The 13579-nt window shown below is 57.1% G+C and overlaps 3 protein-coding genes across 3 annotated transcripts; 2 read left to right on the forward strand and 1 right to left on the reverse strand.

The window, feature by feature from the left end:
- The first annotated feature begins 62 nt into the window (after positions 1-62).
- GGTG_06159 (40S ribosomal protein S9) lies at positions 63-2284 on the forward strand. Its single transcript, XM_009223973.1, has 2 exons — positions 63-1040; positions 1145-2284. Exons 1-2 carry the CDS (start codon positions 194-196, stop codon positions 1234-1236), a joined length of 939 nt encoding a protein of 312 aa, XP_009222237.1. The 5' UTR covers positions 63-193; the 3' UTR covers positions 1237-2284.
- A 907-nt stretch (positions 2285-3191) lies between these two features.
- Positions 3192-3967, reverse strand: GGTG_06160 (hypothetical protein; the record flags this gene model as incomplete). The annotated part of the gene is made up of 2 exons (XM_009223974.1): positions 3192-3458; positions 3662-3967. 2 exons carry the CDS (start codon positions 3965-3967, stop codon positions 3192-3194), a joined length of 573 nt encoding a protein of 190 aa, XP_009222238.1.
- Positions 3968-10932: 6965 nt separating this feature from the next.
- Positions 10933-12368, forward strand: GGTG_06161 (hypothetical protein; the record flags this gene model as incomplete). The annotated part of the gene is made up of 3 exons (XM_009223975.1): positions 10933-11791; positions 11892-12149; positions 12215-12368. 3 exons carry the CDS (start codon positions 10933-10935, stop codon positions 12295-12297), a joined length of 1200 nt encoding a protein of 399 aa, XP_009222239.1. The 3' UTR covers positions 12298-12368.
- Positions 12369-13579: the final 1211 nt, after the last annotated feature.

A 13579-nucleotide genomic window follows, 5' to 3' on the forward strand; every position in this document is an offset into this window, starting at 1 on the left:
TAGCCACAGGAGCGGGCGGTTAAGCTGTGGCTCGCAGCAAGCCATTCAGCCGTGCAGGCGCGGGCCGCAAAAATCTCCAGCCTCGAGGCCGAGCCGGAGGACGGACCGCACCAACGACGACGACTATTTGCTGTCCCCCCCCCCCCGACGGCGATGTCCTGGTAGGGGCTCACCCCCGCGAAACATACAAGACATGAAGACCCTCAGGCCAGCAGCCCTGGGCCTCGCCCGCGGCGCTGGCGCACAATGCTGCCCCCTATTGCCGTCATTACAGCACCGGCTGCAGGCGCTCAGCATGGCGCCGAGAACCGTCGCCGACAGGGCCCAGTCGACATTCTCCTCCGCCCCGTCCTCGACGGACGCCGGCTACCTGTCCAGCGCCATGCAGGCCGCCACCACGATGGTGCACGCGCGCCCGATGCCCGTCTCGCCCGCCTACTTTTCCCGCATGAGCCAGTTCAACGACGACTACGTCCGGATCAGCGACTACTACCGGAGGCTGCAGCACCTCCCGCTCGACCCCAACCCCGCCGAGAACGTGACGTGGAAGAAGCTGGTGGACTACAAGGCCGCGTGCGGCGAGAACGTGCGGGCGTCCGACTACGCCGCCTGCATCAAGATGGTCAAGGCGCTGCACAAGATCCACCGCCGGCTCAAGTCGGAGGGGCTCCGGCAGGCCCTGGTGCCCTTCATGCGCGACATCACGCCGCACCGCAACGAGCCCAGGCCGGCCCACATCGACCGGTTCGGCAGGTCGGTGGGCGTGGGCCGGAGGAAGGAGGCGACGGCGCGCGTCTATCTCGTCGAGGGCACGGGCGATGTCCTGGTCAACGGCAAGCCCATCTCCGAGGTCTTTGGTCGCGTCCACGACCGCGAGAGCGTCATCTGGCCCCTCAGGGCCACGGAGCGCATGGACAAGTACAGCATCTGGGCCCACGTCTCGGGCGGGGGCACCACCGGCCAGGCCGAGGCTCTGACCCTGGGAGTCTCCAAGGCTCTCATGGCCCATGAGCCCGCGCTCAAGCCCGTGCTCAGACGAGGTGAGTCAAGATGCGGCATTCTCGTAGTGCCGACCGCTGTTTGAGTCCATAGGTCGCGCTGTTTCTTTCGTGTTGATACTAACCCAGCTTCTTCCTGCGTGTAGCCGGCTGTGTCACACGGGATCCCAGGATGGTGGAGAGGAAGAAACCTGGTCATGTCAAGGCCCGGAAGATGCCTGCATGGGTCAAGCGTTAAACCGTATATCATCGTATTTACTGCTCGCCGCCATGTTCCATGCTGCTCCCATGCAGCCGATGTGAGGTCTGTTGATAGTAGACCGTTTGGTTGGCGGGCTCGGCGCCTGGCTACGGCGCTCTTGGGGCACATCATACGTCAGGCCGGAGCCAAACCCTCCCGGCGTATTCCACCGCGACAGCAAGGACTCCAGTTCGCCCATGCAGCGTCGGGTTGAGTAGCGGCCTTTCCGGGTGGATGGCTCGCTGCGGACGCCGCGACGGGGCAGAAGTAGAAGAATGTTTGCATCAATGATGCACCATTCTTGTGTACGACAAGGTAGCATTTCTGCGGAAGTGATATGTCCCTTTTGATACAAGTGGACTCCTAACATCTGAAAGCCAATCTCGAGGAACATAGATACATATAACAGCACTTATCGCAGAACGCCCCTCGTGCGAAAAGCCAGGCACAGCTGCCCGTAGCGCCTATGATGACGTTATCTCTACGCAGTTTTCAGGTGTCCGTGTACAATCAGTCCTGAAGCATTTAGTAGATATCGAGGCGATCATGGCTTCTTTGCGCGAGGGAGCTCGACGGCAGGCGGCGCAACAAACTGGCATCGACGGCGGTTTGCATGGTCTCCCCACCACGCGGAGCCGCCGGGGTATGTCGCCGTACCTTGTTTCCGGCTCGATGCAGGGGGGTGAGGTGAGAGGGGCACACCTGGGGTGAAGACGGCCGGCCATGGGTTGGGCGCTCGACACCTTGCAGAGTCGACTGTCGACTGTCGACAGAGTGCATGGGTCGTACCGCATCCTCGGGCAGGACAAGGGATCCTCACCAGCCCGGGGCCGTTGACAACGTGGCTCCATTTGTCGCCCTGTCCTTGCGGAGAGGCTTCCATGTGGGCAAGGAGATATGTCAAATTTTGGATATCAGATAGCGCTGTTTTGATCCCCTGGTGCTCTAGGAAGCCAGGGTCGGCGGGAATCACGTTGTACAACATCGCCGAAGCCATTGATGCAATGCCCATAAACCATATACGTCGTCGGAGAAATGCACTGCCCCGGGGCCACAGAGGCTATCCCTTCCGCCACCGGTGTCGGAATCGCCATTAGCGATGCTTGTCCCCCAGAGACCCAAGATCCTGTTGTTCACTAATCACCCTTACCGCTCCCCCTCTTTTCTCCCCTGTGTTGGCAGTCGTGGCCCGAGACATCCAAGCTCGTCAAATTTCGGAAGCGCCGAATACGCGTCGTCATTGTCCAGTGTAGACTTTTCGATCGCGCTCGGGGCTACTGGCCAGCCTTGTCATTCCCAGCCCCTCAAAGTTCCTCGGGACGGGGAAGCTAGGCACCTGTTCGGGCTTGCTTGCGGACTTGTTTCCCCTTCCTTTCCCTCCCTTATCCTCCGCGTCGCCTGGTCACGGCCGCATTACCCAGACCGGTGCCAAAGTTTTAGGATCACAAAGCATATTGGGGGCTTTTTACCGAACCCATGTACGAACGGCGGGACCAGCCTCGTTGGGCAGCGTCGAGACGGGCAGGGCGGGCGCGCCCTCCATGTTCAAACCACTAGTTTGCCGCTTTTGGCATGGGGCGGTGCGCCTCGCGAAACGTGTGTAATCCCTTATGGAAATGGCAAGCCTCGCAACCAACAACGCCAGCTAAATCAAATTTCTAATTGGGCCTAGTCAGAGTCTTCAAGCGCGAAAAGAAAAGGAAAATTTGCAGCCTCATCTTCCGACGGGGAAAGCGAGGCGCTGGCTTGCGGCCCCGGCAACCCTGGCAGACACAAGATGAAGGGGAGATCCCTCCATGGCCACGAGGGCTTTGGCACTTGGCTAAAAAGAAGGCCTAAACGGCCCGAGGTGCACGCTTGGCCCAGGCCGGTTGTTTCCAGAAACCTGAGTGTTTAGGTTAGCCCGGCTAGTTTCGAGCGGAGGGGTTGCGTGACATCATGCCGTTTCAGGTTCATGTGGCTGACTCTTGAGGCTGCCATCCCGGGATAGGGTTTGGAAGCGAGGCGTGAGGGAAGCAGAGGAGAAGGGGGAAAATCATGGATAGGAGATTGCCGAGAGGATGGGCTTGGCCGGCCGCCCCAAATACCAGACCCTGGGACTGATCGACGGAGGCGAGGAGGAGAGTCTGGCCCGTTGGTGGAATGCTGGGGCCGAAAATGATCACCTGACAAGTGCTGGGGGCTATCGTCGAGCCTGCTCCGGCACTACCCTCCTCGGCCTAGTTTCCGAGCCAGAGCGGCAATGTTTCCCGATCAATGTTATAACGTACCCCGGAGGGCTCCTTTTCATGCTACCAAACGACACCACAACGCTTCACCCTGCTGGGACGGCATGTTCCGAAGAAAGGGCACTTGACCGAACCAGACAAGAAAATAGAGAAGCGTAGAAGCGCGAGGTAGCAATGCAGTCATGAAACTGGACCTCTGCTTGGCCGCCTGGAAGGTTGACACGGCAGATGCACGCATCCGCGGGCGCCCGGAGAATGGGATTGATGGCTCGACAGCTGCCCTTTCCGGGCGGCTGGGCGATGTGCCAAGCCGGCCGAACTGGCTTCGCTGTCGACGATCTGGGATAAATCATGCACTGGGTGAACCGAGGTAATGAAGCACCAACACATTCCCGTCTGCCCTCGCCAATTGTGCAGGGCTGGGCCGTGCCAGGCTCGGTGACCAGGCTCGTCGCATTGAAGTGCGAGAGGCCGGCGATCCCGGGGACGCAGCCTCGCATGATCGTGTTGGCCTCATCCAATGGTTTTGAGAGAGGAATCAAAAGTGATTAGTAATTTTGCAGCTAGGACGCATGCCAATGGTGTGTTGATCAAAGTCACGCCATGTCTCTAAAAATGAAATCAAAAAGCGAAGTGACCAAGGCGGAGCGAGTCGGTAAGAATGCCAAGTGACGAGGGCCAAGACGCGAAGAATTGACAAAGATTAGCCATTAGCCACTAAAGCCATCAGCCTCAAATGGGGAGGAAAAACGGCCAATCCGAGAGGGTGTGGGTCGAGCAGCGCCGCTCTCGGCTCTTCAGCTCGGGGTGGGGGGACACTGGGGGTTGGTCGCCTCGTCGACGGTGATGGACGGACGCATGCAAAATGATGCCGGGACGAGGCTGATGGGGTGAAGGCGAGATCGCAGATCGCCGAGGTGCAGAGACACGATGCCTTGCCCGCCGAGGAATGGTACCCGAAATAAAGGGGCCGTGTGCCACAAGCGTGCTGTGCCGGCTCGTTCGTGCCTGGTTGGGCGGGAGGGCACGCCTGCTCTCCCAAGTGAGGCGCCCAGCCGCGCCAACGAGCAGGGGACCCTGCAGGACAGACGAGCTTGTCCAGCCTGGTCTTTAGCTGAGTGTGTGTGTGTGGTGTGTGTGTGTGCGTGTGTGTGTGCGTACGGAGTACCTGCTTCCACACTCCTGCGCCGCTACATGTGCGCGCAGATCGTGCAGCGTGATGATGGAGTGCATCTGCATGGAGGTGGGAGGTACCTCAGCAAAACGCGGGGGTGGAATTCGGTCATGCTGGGTCGCCTGTGCTGGCTCCGCGCGTCATCCTATCTCTCCACCAGGGTCGCATTTCGTCGCGACCTTGACCAGATTTCGAGGCAGCAATTCGCACATGGAGTCGAAATGCCGAAAATGCGCGTGTCAGTGCTGAGTACTTTGGGTACCTGCCGCAGGTACCTCGGGTCCCGACCCCTAGTAGAAGTGACTCGTCATATGGGCCAGCTAGGTGTCGCCGACCGGGGAAGCTATGAGACCAACTGAAAACCATTGGAGAGCCATGGTGGTGCTCTGTTAGCTTTCCGTGCCGCCCTGGTAGGCCCAGACTGTAAACATGACAGAGAATGTTTATTTTTATAGCACGGCGCTGAATGGTTTATTTTTACCTCCCTTGACCATTTTAGTGCTAACCTCACATGGAAGAGATGTTCATGTTTGCGGATGGCGCCGTTGGAATAAATGACCAAGTCCCAATCTGGCCAAGCATGTACAGCCTAGAAACTTCCATCTCGAGATTGGAAGTCTCTACCGCCCGCACCAGGCGGTGCGGGTGAGGACCGTGGTACCCTGGACAGGTGTTATATACGAGCCGCCAGCAAGAGGTTGGGCTCTTGGGCACAGGCCGATCAGCTTGGGCTGGTCTCGCACGCTCCCAAACAGCCGTCCAAACACAGAGCCCAAGTGACCTGATCTGATAGCGCCTGTCGAGCCCAAGCCCGGGAGGTGTCTACATAGGTAGGGGGGGCAGGTAGCCCGGTGGCTCGCATCCGTCGGGCTGGACGGCTTGGGAAGTAGCACGGAATACCTCCCAGAACCCAATTGCAGACGGTACGGATATCTGGCGGCCAAAAAAAAAAAACTCGATGCGGCTCGTCTGTTCCCGTGTCTGGGGGAATCGAACACTGCAGGATGAGTTGCGTGGCGGGCGGCATGGATTGGAGCTGGTCGTATTCCAGGATTTTGTACGGAACAAAAGAAATTGATGCAAAAAGAAAGTTACCGAAATGGGGAGCAAGTGTCAGGGTGAGAGAGGAAGGAGATGATGGATAAGGAGAAGAAAAAAAAGCATCCCCGCGGTTTGTCGTCGTCGGCCAGCGAGTGCTACCCTCGAGCTACCTTTCCGCTCCGCCGTGAACCCCCCTGGGCTCAAACTCGCCGAGCACGCGTAGCCAAGGGGCCAAGTACCAAGAAGGTCGAGACGAGTGCCCACCCATGCAAGGTACCGGTACCTTGCGAGCGCATCTGCACGACTCCACCCCAGAGCCCCTGTCATTTGACCAACACCCCGGTTGATGCTGGAGCAGGGGGCCCATGCAGCCTTTTAGGAACGACATCGCACCTCCAAACCACCTTTGCTCTTGTAGGGATCAGGGTTCCAACTCGCAAACCACCATCCCAAAAGGCAACCCGATCCTTTCTTTGCCACGTAGCGGTACTTTCACCGCCCAACCCTCAACCGAGGTGGAAAAAAAAAAGGCGAAAGGGGGAAAATGTCACACTGGCTGGTACATTCCATTCCAGGGGCTGCCAGTCAACTTGTCCTCACGCAATCCAATGGAGGCTCCTACTTTACATAGCATCAGTTGCCGGCGGCATCGGCTCGCTGCTCCACCGGAGAACGGCAGCAATCTGTTGGTCGGGAGAGCAAGAACCGAGGTCGTGACGAGTTGTCGGTGTGGCCGCGCAGAAGCCCTCGTCCCTACAGTGGAGAACAGGTCCAACGTATAATCCATCCCCTTTTCCTCTCATTTTGCATCTCTAGCTCAGCTTCCTTTGGACGCCAGCTGCTGATTCGCGCAGGCCAGATCTCACGTTGCGGGCAATGGAACCACCGACGCAGCAGGATCTGTCTTGGTTATGGAACTCCCTCATGCCCAAGAAGGGGGGGAGGGGGAAACTTTTCGTCCGCCAATGCCCTCCAATTGATTGGGCTCCCACGCGGCTGTTGCCCCTTGCCCTGGTGCCCAGTGATGCGCCTCGTAATTTTTCCTTTTCTCTTCTTTTTTCTTTCTTTTTCCCTTCCTATTTGCATGGGACTCGTTTTTGTTTTGAGCATGATCCCGGTCACTTCCCAGATCGGAAGTCTAAGGCACCGGATGGGTATTGAAACAGTCACCCTGTCCTTTTCCCTTGTCTCTCTCTCGATCGATCGTGCTTAAATGCCCCGATTGAAAATGCAGGCAGTGAATGGCACGCACCCACAGACACGCAGAGCTGGAGCGAGGCACAGCCAGGATATAACCCACCAAAAGACTGTGACTGCCGGCTCGATCTGCTGATCATGCAACCCTGGACATAAGACGGACAAGCGGGGGAGAAAGGGCAGGATGCATGGAACGGGAAGCTCGACATAAAACATGGCATGGACTGTTGATGCCAGCAGCGCATACGCAGCCGTCTGCAAACGTATCCAACCTACAGGAACCGTCCAACGGCTCCAAGATGGCGGTCGACTGAGGAGGCATTACGCTCCATTATTGAGCATGCATCGAGAACAAAACGGGCTGGCCGTCCCGGATGGGCCGCCGCATCCACATCGCGCTGTCTCACCTGTTCCTGCCAACACTTGACCGCCGTCGTTTTCACGACCAAAACCCGGCGGACGGGCTGGCGGTTATAAAAAGAAGTGGGTGGGTAAGGTTCATGTTAGGCTTGGTCGCAAGGGCGGAGATTTTTGATTTTTGCTCTACTAGCCTTCTCTGGGAACTTACTGGTCTGGTCGTCTTGTCTCTGACTCGGAACCGTGCAATTTTCGAACGAGGCCTTTCCTGATTTAAGGTTCGTGGCTTCCTTCATTCATCAATCCGCCCCTTCCCCCCGAGCCAAGCCAAAATACCACCGAGATCACGCAGACGGCCAGAAAGGCCCCAAATTTTTAGGTACGTGCCGGGCTGCGGGGAGTGCGCCTTCCTAGCCCAGTTCTTGGGCCGTTTTCCCCCTCCTTCACGAGCATTAGCACAGAGCAACCAACCTTCTAGGTCCCTGTCGTTCAATCCGCCAGGCCTGATTCACTCAGACAGACTGGGAAGGAGGTACCGAAGCAGGCGCCTTATCGACTAGACACCATGTGGAGTGGAACATCCGCGTGCGTGGGCCTTGTCGTGGAAGAAAGCAAGTTGCTGCCACCTCTAGCAAGCAACATCCCGGCTGCCACAGCCCCAAGGCATTGCATCCTAGCCGCAACCTTTGAACAAACGATGTTGCCTGGCCTTTTTTCCTTTTTTTTTCTCTTTTTTTTCTCTTTTCTTCTTTTCTTTTTCCCTTTCTCTTGTCTCCTCGACCCTCTCGCTTCTGGCTCGTCCCGGCCCCAGTACCGCCCGCCCCAGTCACATCAAGCCCTGCCTGATATTCTCTGCTCGTCAAGTGTGGACGACGGCGAGCGCCCATGGCCGTTACCCACACGCCACCCCCTCGGCTTCTGTTCCTCCAACCGCAATTGGCCAGCATCTTCATCCCATCTCGTCGGCTTTCGCAAGTGCAACCCCATTTGCCCTGCGCCTAGGGGTTATCGAATCCGCCTGAAAGAAACTCCAACGAAGCCTGGGGAAAAAAAGGACCGCCGTCTTATTCCTTCATCAGCAAGCCCGCTCTGGAAGAGACTTGCATGCGAAGCTCCCTCGTCACCTCCCCCATGCGTTATACTCCCGTTCTTAACTCACTTTTCTCATGCCATTTTCTTACCCCTGTTGCTTGCCCCTTTCTGCCCCTTTTAGTATCCTCGGGTTGTTCGGAAAACAATACCTGTCAACGCCCGCTGTTGGCACCAGGGAGCGGGCTCACTAACCAACCGGGGCAACTACCAGCTCTTCCAAGTCAAGCCATCCCGGCTCAGTTGAGATCTGGCGTTGGGCCCCGGTAGTGGCTTGGTAGTGTACGTACTTGGCCTCTCCCTGCGCCTACGCAAAATTTCCCTTTCAGTTAGGTGCTACACACTTCCACACCTAGGCTGGTACCCTCTTGTAACCACCTGTGAAGTCGCCTATGCAGCTTCTCTCCCTGCCTCGCCGACTCCCCTAGATTACCCGCACGGCACTTAGTATCCTGTCATTCGGCTGCAAAAAAAAAAAAAAAAAAGTGCAGGCTACTAACAGACATCTTTATCAACAGACTCGCTTCTGCCCTCAGGCCTCGGTCCTGGGTGAGGGGCGCTCCTTGGGCGTTTTGCTAAAAAGTCCAGTTGGCTTTTTTGGTCCCGAGCACCACCTAACACCGTCGACCTGCCTCGCACTGGCGCCTACCCTGGCCGATCTCTCCTAGTCTCAAGCCTCACATACATAGCCACACGGTCATACAGGCAAGTGGACGCAAGCTAGAAAAGGTACGTGACATCAACAGGGTTGAGAGCTAGTGGGCGCCAAATTGCCTTGCGCGATAGACCCTGGCCTGCATGAGCCTCCCACGCTAGCACCACGCAAGCATCCGAGGAACTAAATGACGAAACATGTTTTTTCCTCGGTGGAGCTATTCCACCCATCCATCCACCCCTAAATCTTTGCTTCTGCTCATGCCTGCCCGCCCATCCCCAAATGGACACGGTAGTTGGCGGGACGGGGGGCATCCTACCCCCGACGATAAATCCTCAGCCTCTCTTTGCGTCTGGGCCTTCACTCCCTCGTGCTACCCAATGGCACTGCACACCACCCTCATTGTCGCCCTGGGCGTCTCTGTGCGACACCCTGCTTTAGACTTCCATTTCCCCATCTGGCTCATGGGCTGGGTCTTCGCTAGCTTTGTGTCCATACCCCTTATCATATACGCCCCCTCCATTGCCTCGTGCCCCTGGCCCCAACCTGAGCCAGGTTGTGGTTTTCTTTTGTCCTCTCCGTCTGACCCCATCAGACAGCCCAGCAGAATTCGAGATCAGCGGGACCTTTTTGGGTTACATGCCGCCTTCCGCTCACTGTCCGAACCCCCAAAGCTCTATCGGTCCTTGACTAGGCTATCCACGCCTCCGCCTGCACTCGTGTCGTCCCCAACCACTATAAACAGGCCGTCAGGCTTTACACGGTACTGGCTTAACGACCACTAGCGACCTCCTGGCTCGTCTTGTTCAACAGCTCAGCCATCAACGTTTCCAGAGTGCACACCTCATTCGCAATCTTGGGCTCCATCTCGGGCTCCATCTCGGGCTCCTACCTGCTGGGAGATCGCCTCGAAACGGAACGGTGACGCTGCTAGCACTAAGGCAGCTCAAGAAAATAGGGTGGCGATAGCGGGAGACGAATCGGATGCCGCAGCACCCGTTTCGAGGCTCACCGATCCAACCCTACCCCAACGTCTTTCTTCCCCGGTCACGCTTGTCATGCGCAGAGATCGTTGCTCGCGCCCGGCCAGGATAGTCCCGGTTCAGTAGCGCAACTGTCGTCTAGACGCCGCTGCATTACCCACTAATTTCGTTGTCACTACCTCTGCTATTATTACGCGACTCGACTGCAACTTGAGCTAAAAAGCCTGCCACGGTACCGCCCCGAGTCACTTGCGTACGACATAGGAGCTCTAGCTCAAAGGGCCCTTCCAGCCCGCAACATCTGCCTGCCTGGGAGGGTGTAAAACTACATCGGAAGGCGTTTGGTTCTCGTCTTTCATAGTACCAAGCACCGGCTCCGACTACACATATCGACGCCTACCCAAGCACGTCTTCTTCTCCCGCTTACCCGTCGGCATCTTTGGGGAAAGGCCAGGTTCCCTTGCGCAAGTAAGCAAGCACGCGCAACGGGACCGCGAGCAACGGGACCGCGATCAACAAGGCAAATCGACACGGCCCCAGTCAACCCGCTAACCTTACCGTTCCCATCGGCTCGCCTGGGTTAGTTTACCGGCCTGATCCTCTCTGCCTTCTTCTCTGCCCTTCCTCGTTCCATCCCACTCTCTGCCAACATCACACCCCCACCGAAGGGGACATTCCGGCCTCATCACATCGCCAACCACCTGAGCTACCCCCCCGGCTCCCTACGACACCTGCAGCTCTGAGCACCCAAGGCAACAACACGCTGGCGCTAGAGCGGCCATACGGACGGCAGCACTCGGCGACACTAACAAGACCACCGCCCACGCGAAGATCCTCACAAGGGCGGTCCCTGTACCGAGCTGCGGACCCAAGCTGGCAGTAATCGGTCCTACGAAGGCGTTGTTTCCGCCGGCGCAAGAGGTGGAACCACCGCATCCCACGGCTGCGAGCTCGCTGCATCAGCGGGGCATGGAGGACGCCGGTCTCAGACGGAGGCAGAATGAACCGCCTGCCCATCCTGCTACATCCAACCAGAGATACACGCAGCAGCCGATACAGGACGCTGCGCAGCAGCGCAGGTACGCAGCATCGACGCCGACCGATAGGTATCGGTCCACACCGCTCAACTCCTCGACCACGGGCACGGCTCGGGGCATCGGTGGCTCGGCTGGCTACAGCGGATACTACCAGGATTCTACAACCGGCGCATTCCAAACGGCCACAGCCATGCCGCAATCATCCATCTCGTCGTACCACCAATCCACCACGGACTACAGCCAGGATGGACGGCAAACACAGAGCTTCACGGGTTATAACCCGGCAAGCATGATGTACAATGTTCAATCAGGGGCCCAGAACTCTGCCGTCTACGACACGAGCCAGCAGTCCTTCCAGCGCCAACCCGCGGCTGCCTTGCAGATGATGGCGGCAGATGTAACCTCGGCGAACCCCTACTTCTCTGGCGAAACCGGGAGCTCGACCACTGCCTCGCTCCAGACCCAAGCGGCACCCTCCAACACTTCCTCGTCGGTTTATCAGAACGCAACGGACAGGTCAGCGCTCCTTGGGTACTCGAACAACATGGCTGGAATGGGGGGGATTGCTTCCCAAACGGCCGCCGCACCTGCGGCAGCGACGGCGACCACGGGGGATGTCGGGATTGAAGAGCAGGAGTACCCCGCTACCAGCGGACTGGACGAAGCGTACGCAAGCTACCAGAGCGCGCTCAAGGAAATCTTTCAGAACGTCAAGAGCGGAATCCTGCAAGCCGCGAGCGAATCCCTTCTAAACGTCTCGGACTGGCTGCTCTCGCACGTAACAGAGCTCGGTAAGTGTCTCCGCGGGCGTTTTTCTTTCTTTCTCTCTCTCTGTGGGTTGATGAACATCAAATTCCAAAGAGTCAGTACTGACACAAATTTCGCGCGCAGGGCTTACCTCGGACGACCAGGACCTCTACAACGACCGCATCAAGCTTTGGAACGACTTCAACCATGCGTGGCTATCTCTTTTGCAAATGCAGAAGGAATTAATGGAGTCTGGCCAGCAGCTCCAAAGGTCCCAGACGCTCATCAGCCGAGAAGGCCTCGAGAAGATGGCCAAGGAGCTCCTCAGGTTATGCGACCAGGTCGAGCGCCATGGCCTGGTTGACTACCAGTACGGGGTCTGGGAGGAGCAGATTATAGCAGGTGCGCTCCGAATTTTTCACCTATTCCAGGTCTTTATAAATGCTGACTTGGTGCTTCATTTCTAGTTCTCGAGGAGTGTTCCGATCTCTATGGTTCCGCAGGAGAGTCCAGCGGAGCCGCCGCCGCGTCCAGCTCACGCAGACAATAGAAAACATTGTCCTGCGAGAACCCCCCTCGTCTAGCATTTAAAGTGTACCTTCATTATCCATGAATTTGGATTTGATCCTTCCCCCTTCCCCTGCCCGTTTTCGCTGGCATCATCGGCGTCTCGGCTGATTGGGGCTCAAGGATTCTTGAAAATGGTGTCGTCGCCCAGCGATGACACCACGCTGCCACTTGCTTTATCCGCATTCTCCTTCTTCTAAAGGGCTTCTTCCTTTTTGCCATTTTCCCTTGCATACCCAGGCGTTGGATGGGTTGTCATCCGTACCCCGTTCATGCTCTGTTTGCTTTGGTGTGGGTAAGCTGGAGCGGTACCCACGCTGGTGGGCTGGCCGATTTCTTGCTTCTTCCGCTTCCTCATTTCTGTGATCTGGTCTCGTACCCGACCACTACATTATCATAGCTTTCCTATGTTGCTTTCCTGTTGTTTGTGCATCGGGTGACACAAATGGGAGTGGTCGGGACAGACATCCCGGGAAGGGCTTATTTCTTTCTCTTGGTTTTTCTTTCCAGCTATTCACATGTGAAATGGAAGGCGTCGGGGGATATCTGGTGCAAAATAGGGGGGACGGACTATTGAAATTCCCAAGGCGCCTTAGACTCGAGGAAAAGCGACATTCTTCATCCTCTCTCTCTGTCTGTCTTTTCTTTCTCTCATTCTTTTTCTCAAAAGTGTACATTTTTTGTTGCGTTATTTTCCGGCCTTTGCTTTCTTGTTGCATTGGGCTGTTTTCTCTGCGCGTATAGACAGGGCTGGGAACCATGCCCCTCACGGGGATTCGGGTTACCCCCATTTATCGTATTGTGTCATTTTTCTCTTGGTTGGGCGGCACCTGTTAATTTCTCTTCCTTTTCCTTCTATCCTAGCCGTATAAGTTTGTTTTGGTTTACCCGAGCGCAACCTGTATTGCTTTCGGGTTACCAGTGTTTGTGGCTTGGCCCATGGCAAACGAGGCTGTCGTCGATTTGCTGCCGGAGCAGGGATGTTTGTGAGTGGGTAGCTGCATGCAGATCCCGGGCAGGGTTGGGTCGATCTCGGAACATTATCATGGATCCGCAAGGTTGGGAAGGTTCCTGATAGGCGAGCTGAGAGGGAGAGGGAGGCGGATGCCTGGTCCCCCGCGCCCCCATCCCTCGCCTACCCGGAGGGGCTGAAAGCCAAGGCGGTCATGGTGGCCCCGTCTTTCCCGCCATTGCTTTTCTAATTCCATTTATTGGAGGGCTGTCTGGCGCGATCAACAAATACGTTGTATTGATTGGAGATGGAA

The sequence above is a fragment of the Gaeumannomyces tritici genome (genome assembly GCF_000145635.1).
Source record: "Gaeumannomyces tritici R3-111a-1 unplaced genomic scaffold supercont2.3, whole genome shotgun sequence".
Lineage (NCBI taxonomy): Eukaryota > Fungi > Ascomycota > Sordariomycetes > Magnaporthales > Magnaporthaceae > Gaeumannomyces > Gaeumannomyces tritici.

Bases quoted from the DNA above. Each gene is read 5' to 3' on its own strand.
- GGTG_06159 (XM_009223973.1), top strand. From the start codon at position 194: ATGAAGACCCTCAGGCCAGCAGCCCTGGGCCTCGCCCGCGGCGCTGGC. The intron at 1,041-1,144 runs GTGAGTCAAGAT...TCCTGCGTGTAG, and splicing joins CAAGCCCGTGCTCAGACGAG to CCGGCTGTGTCACACGGGAT.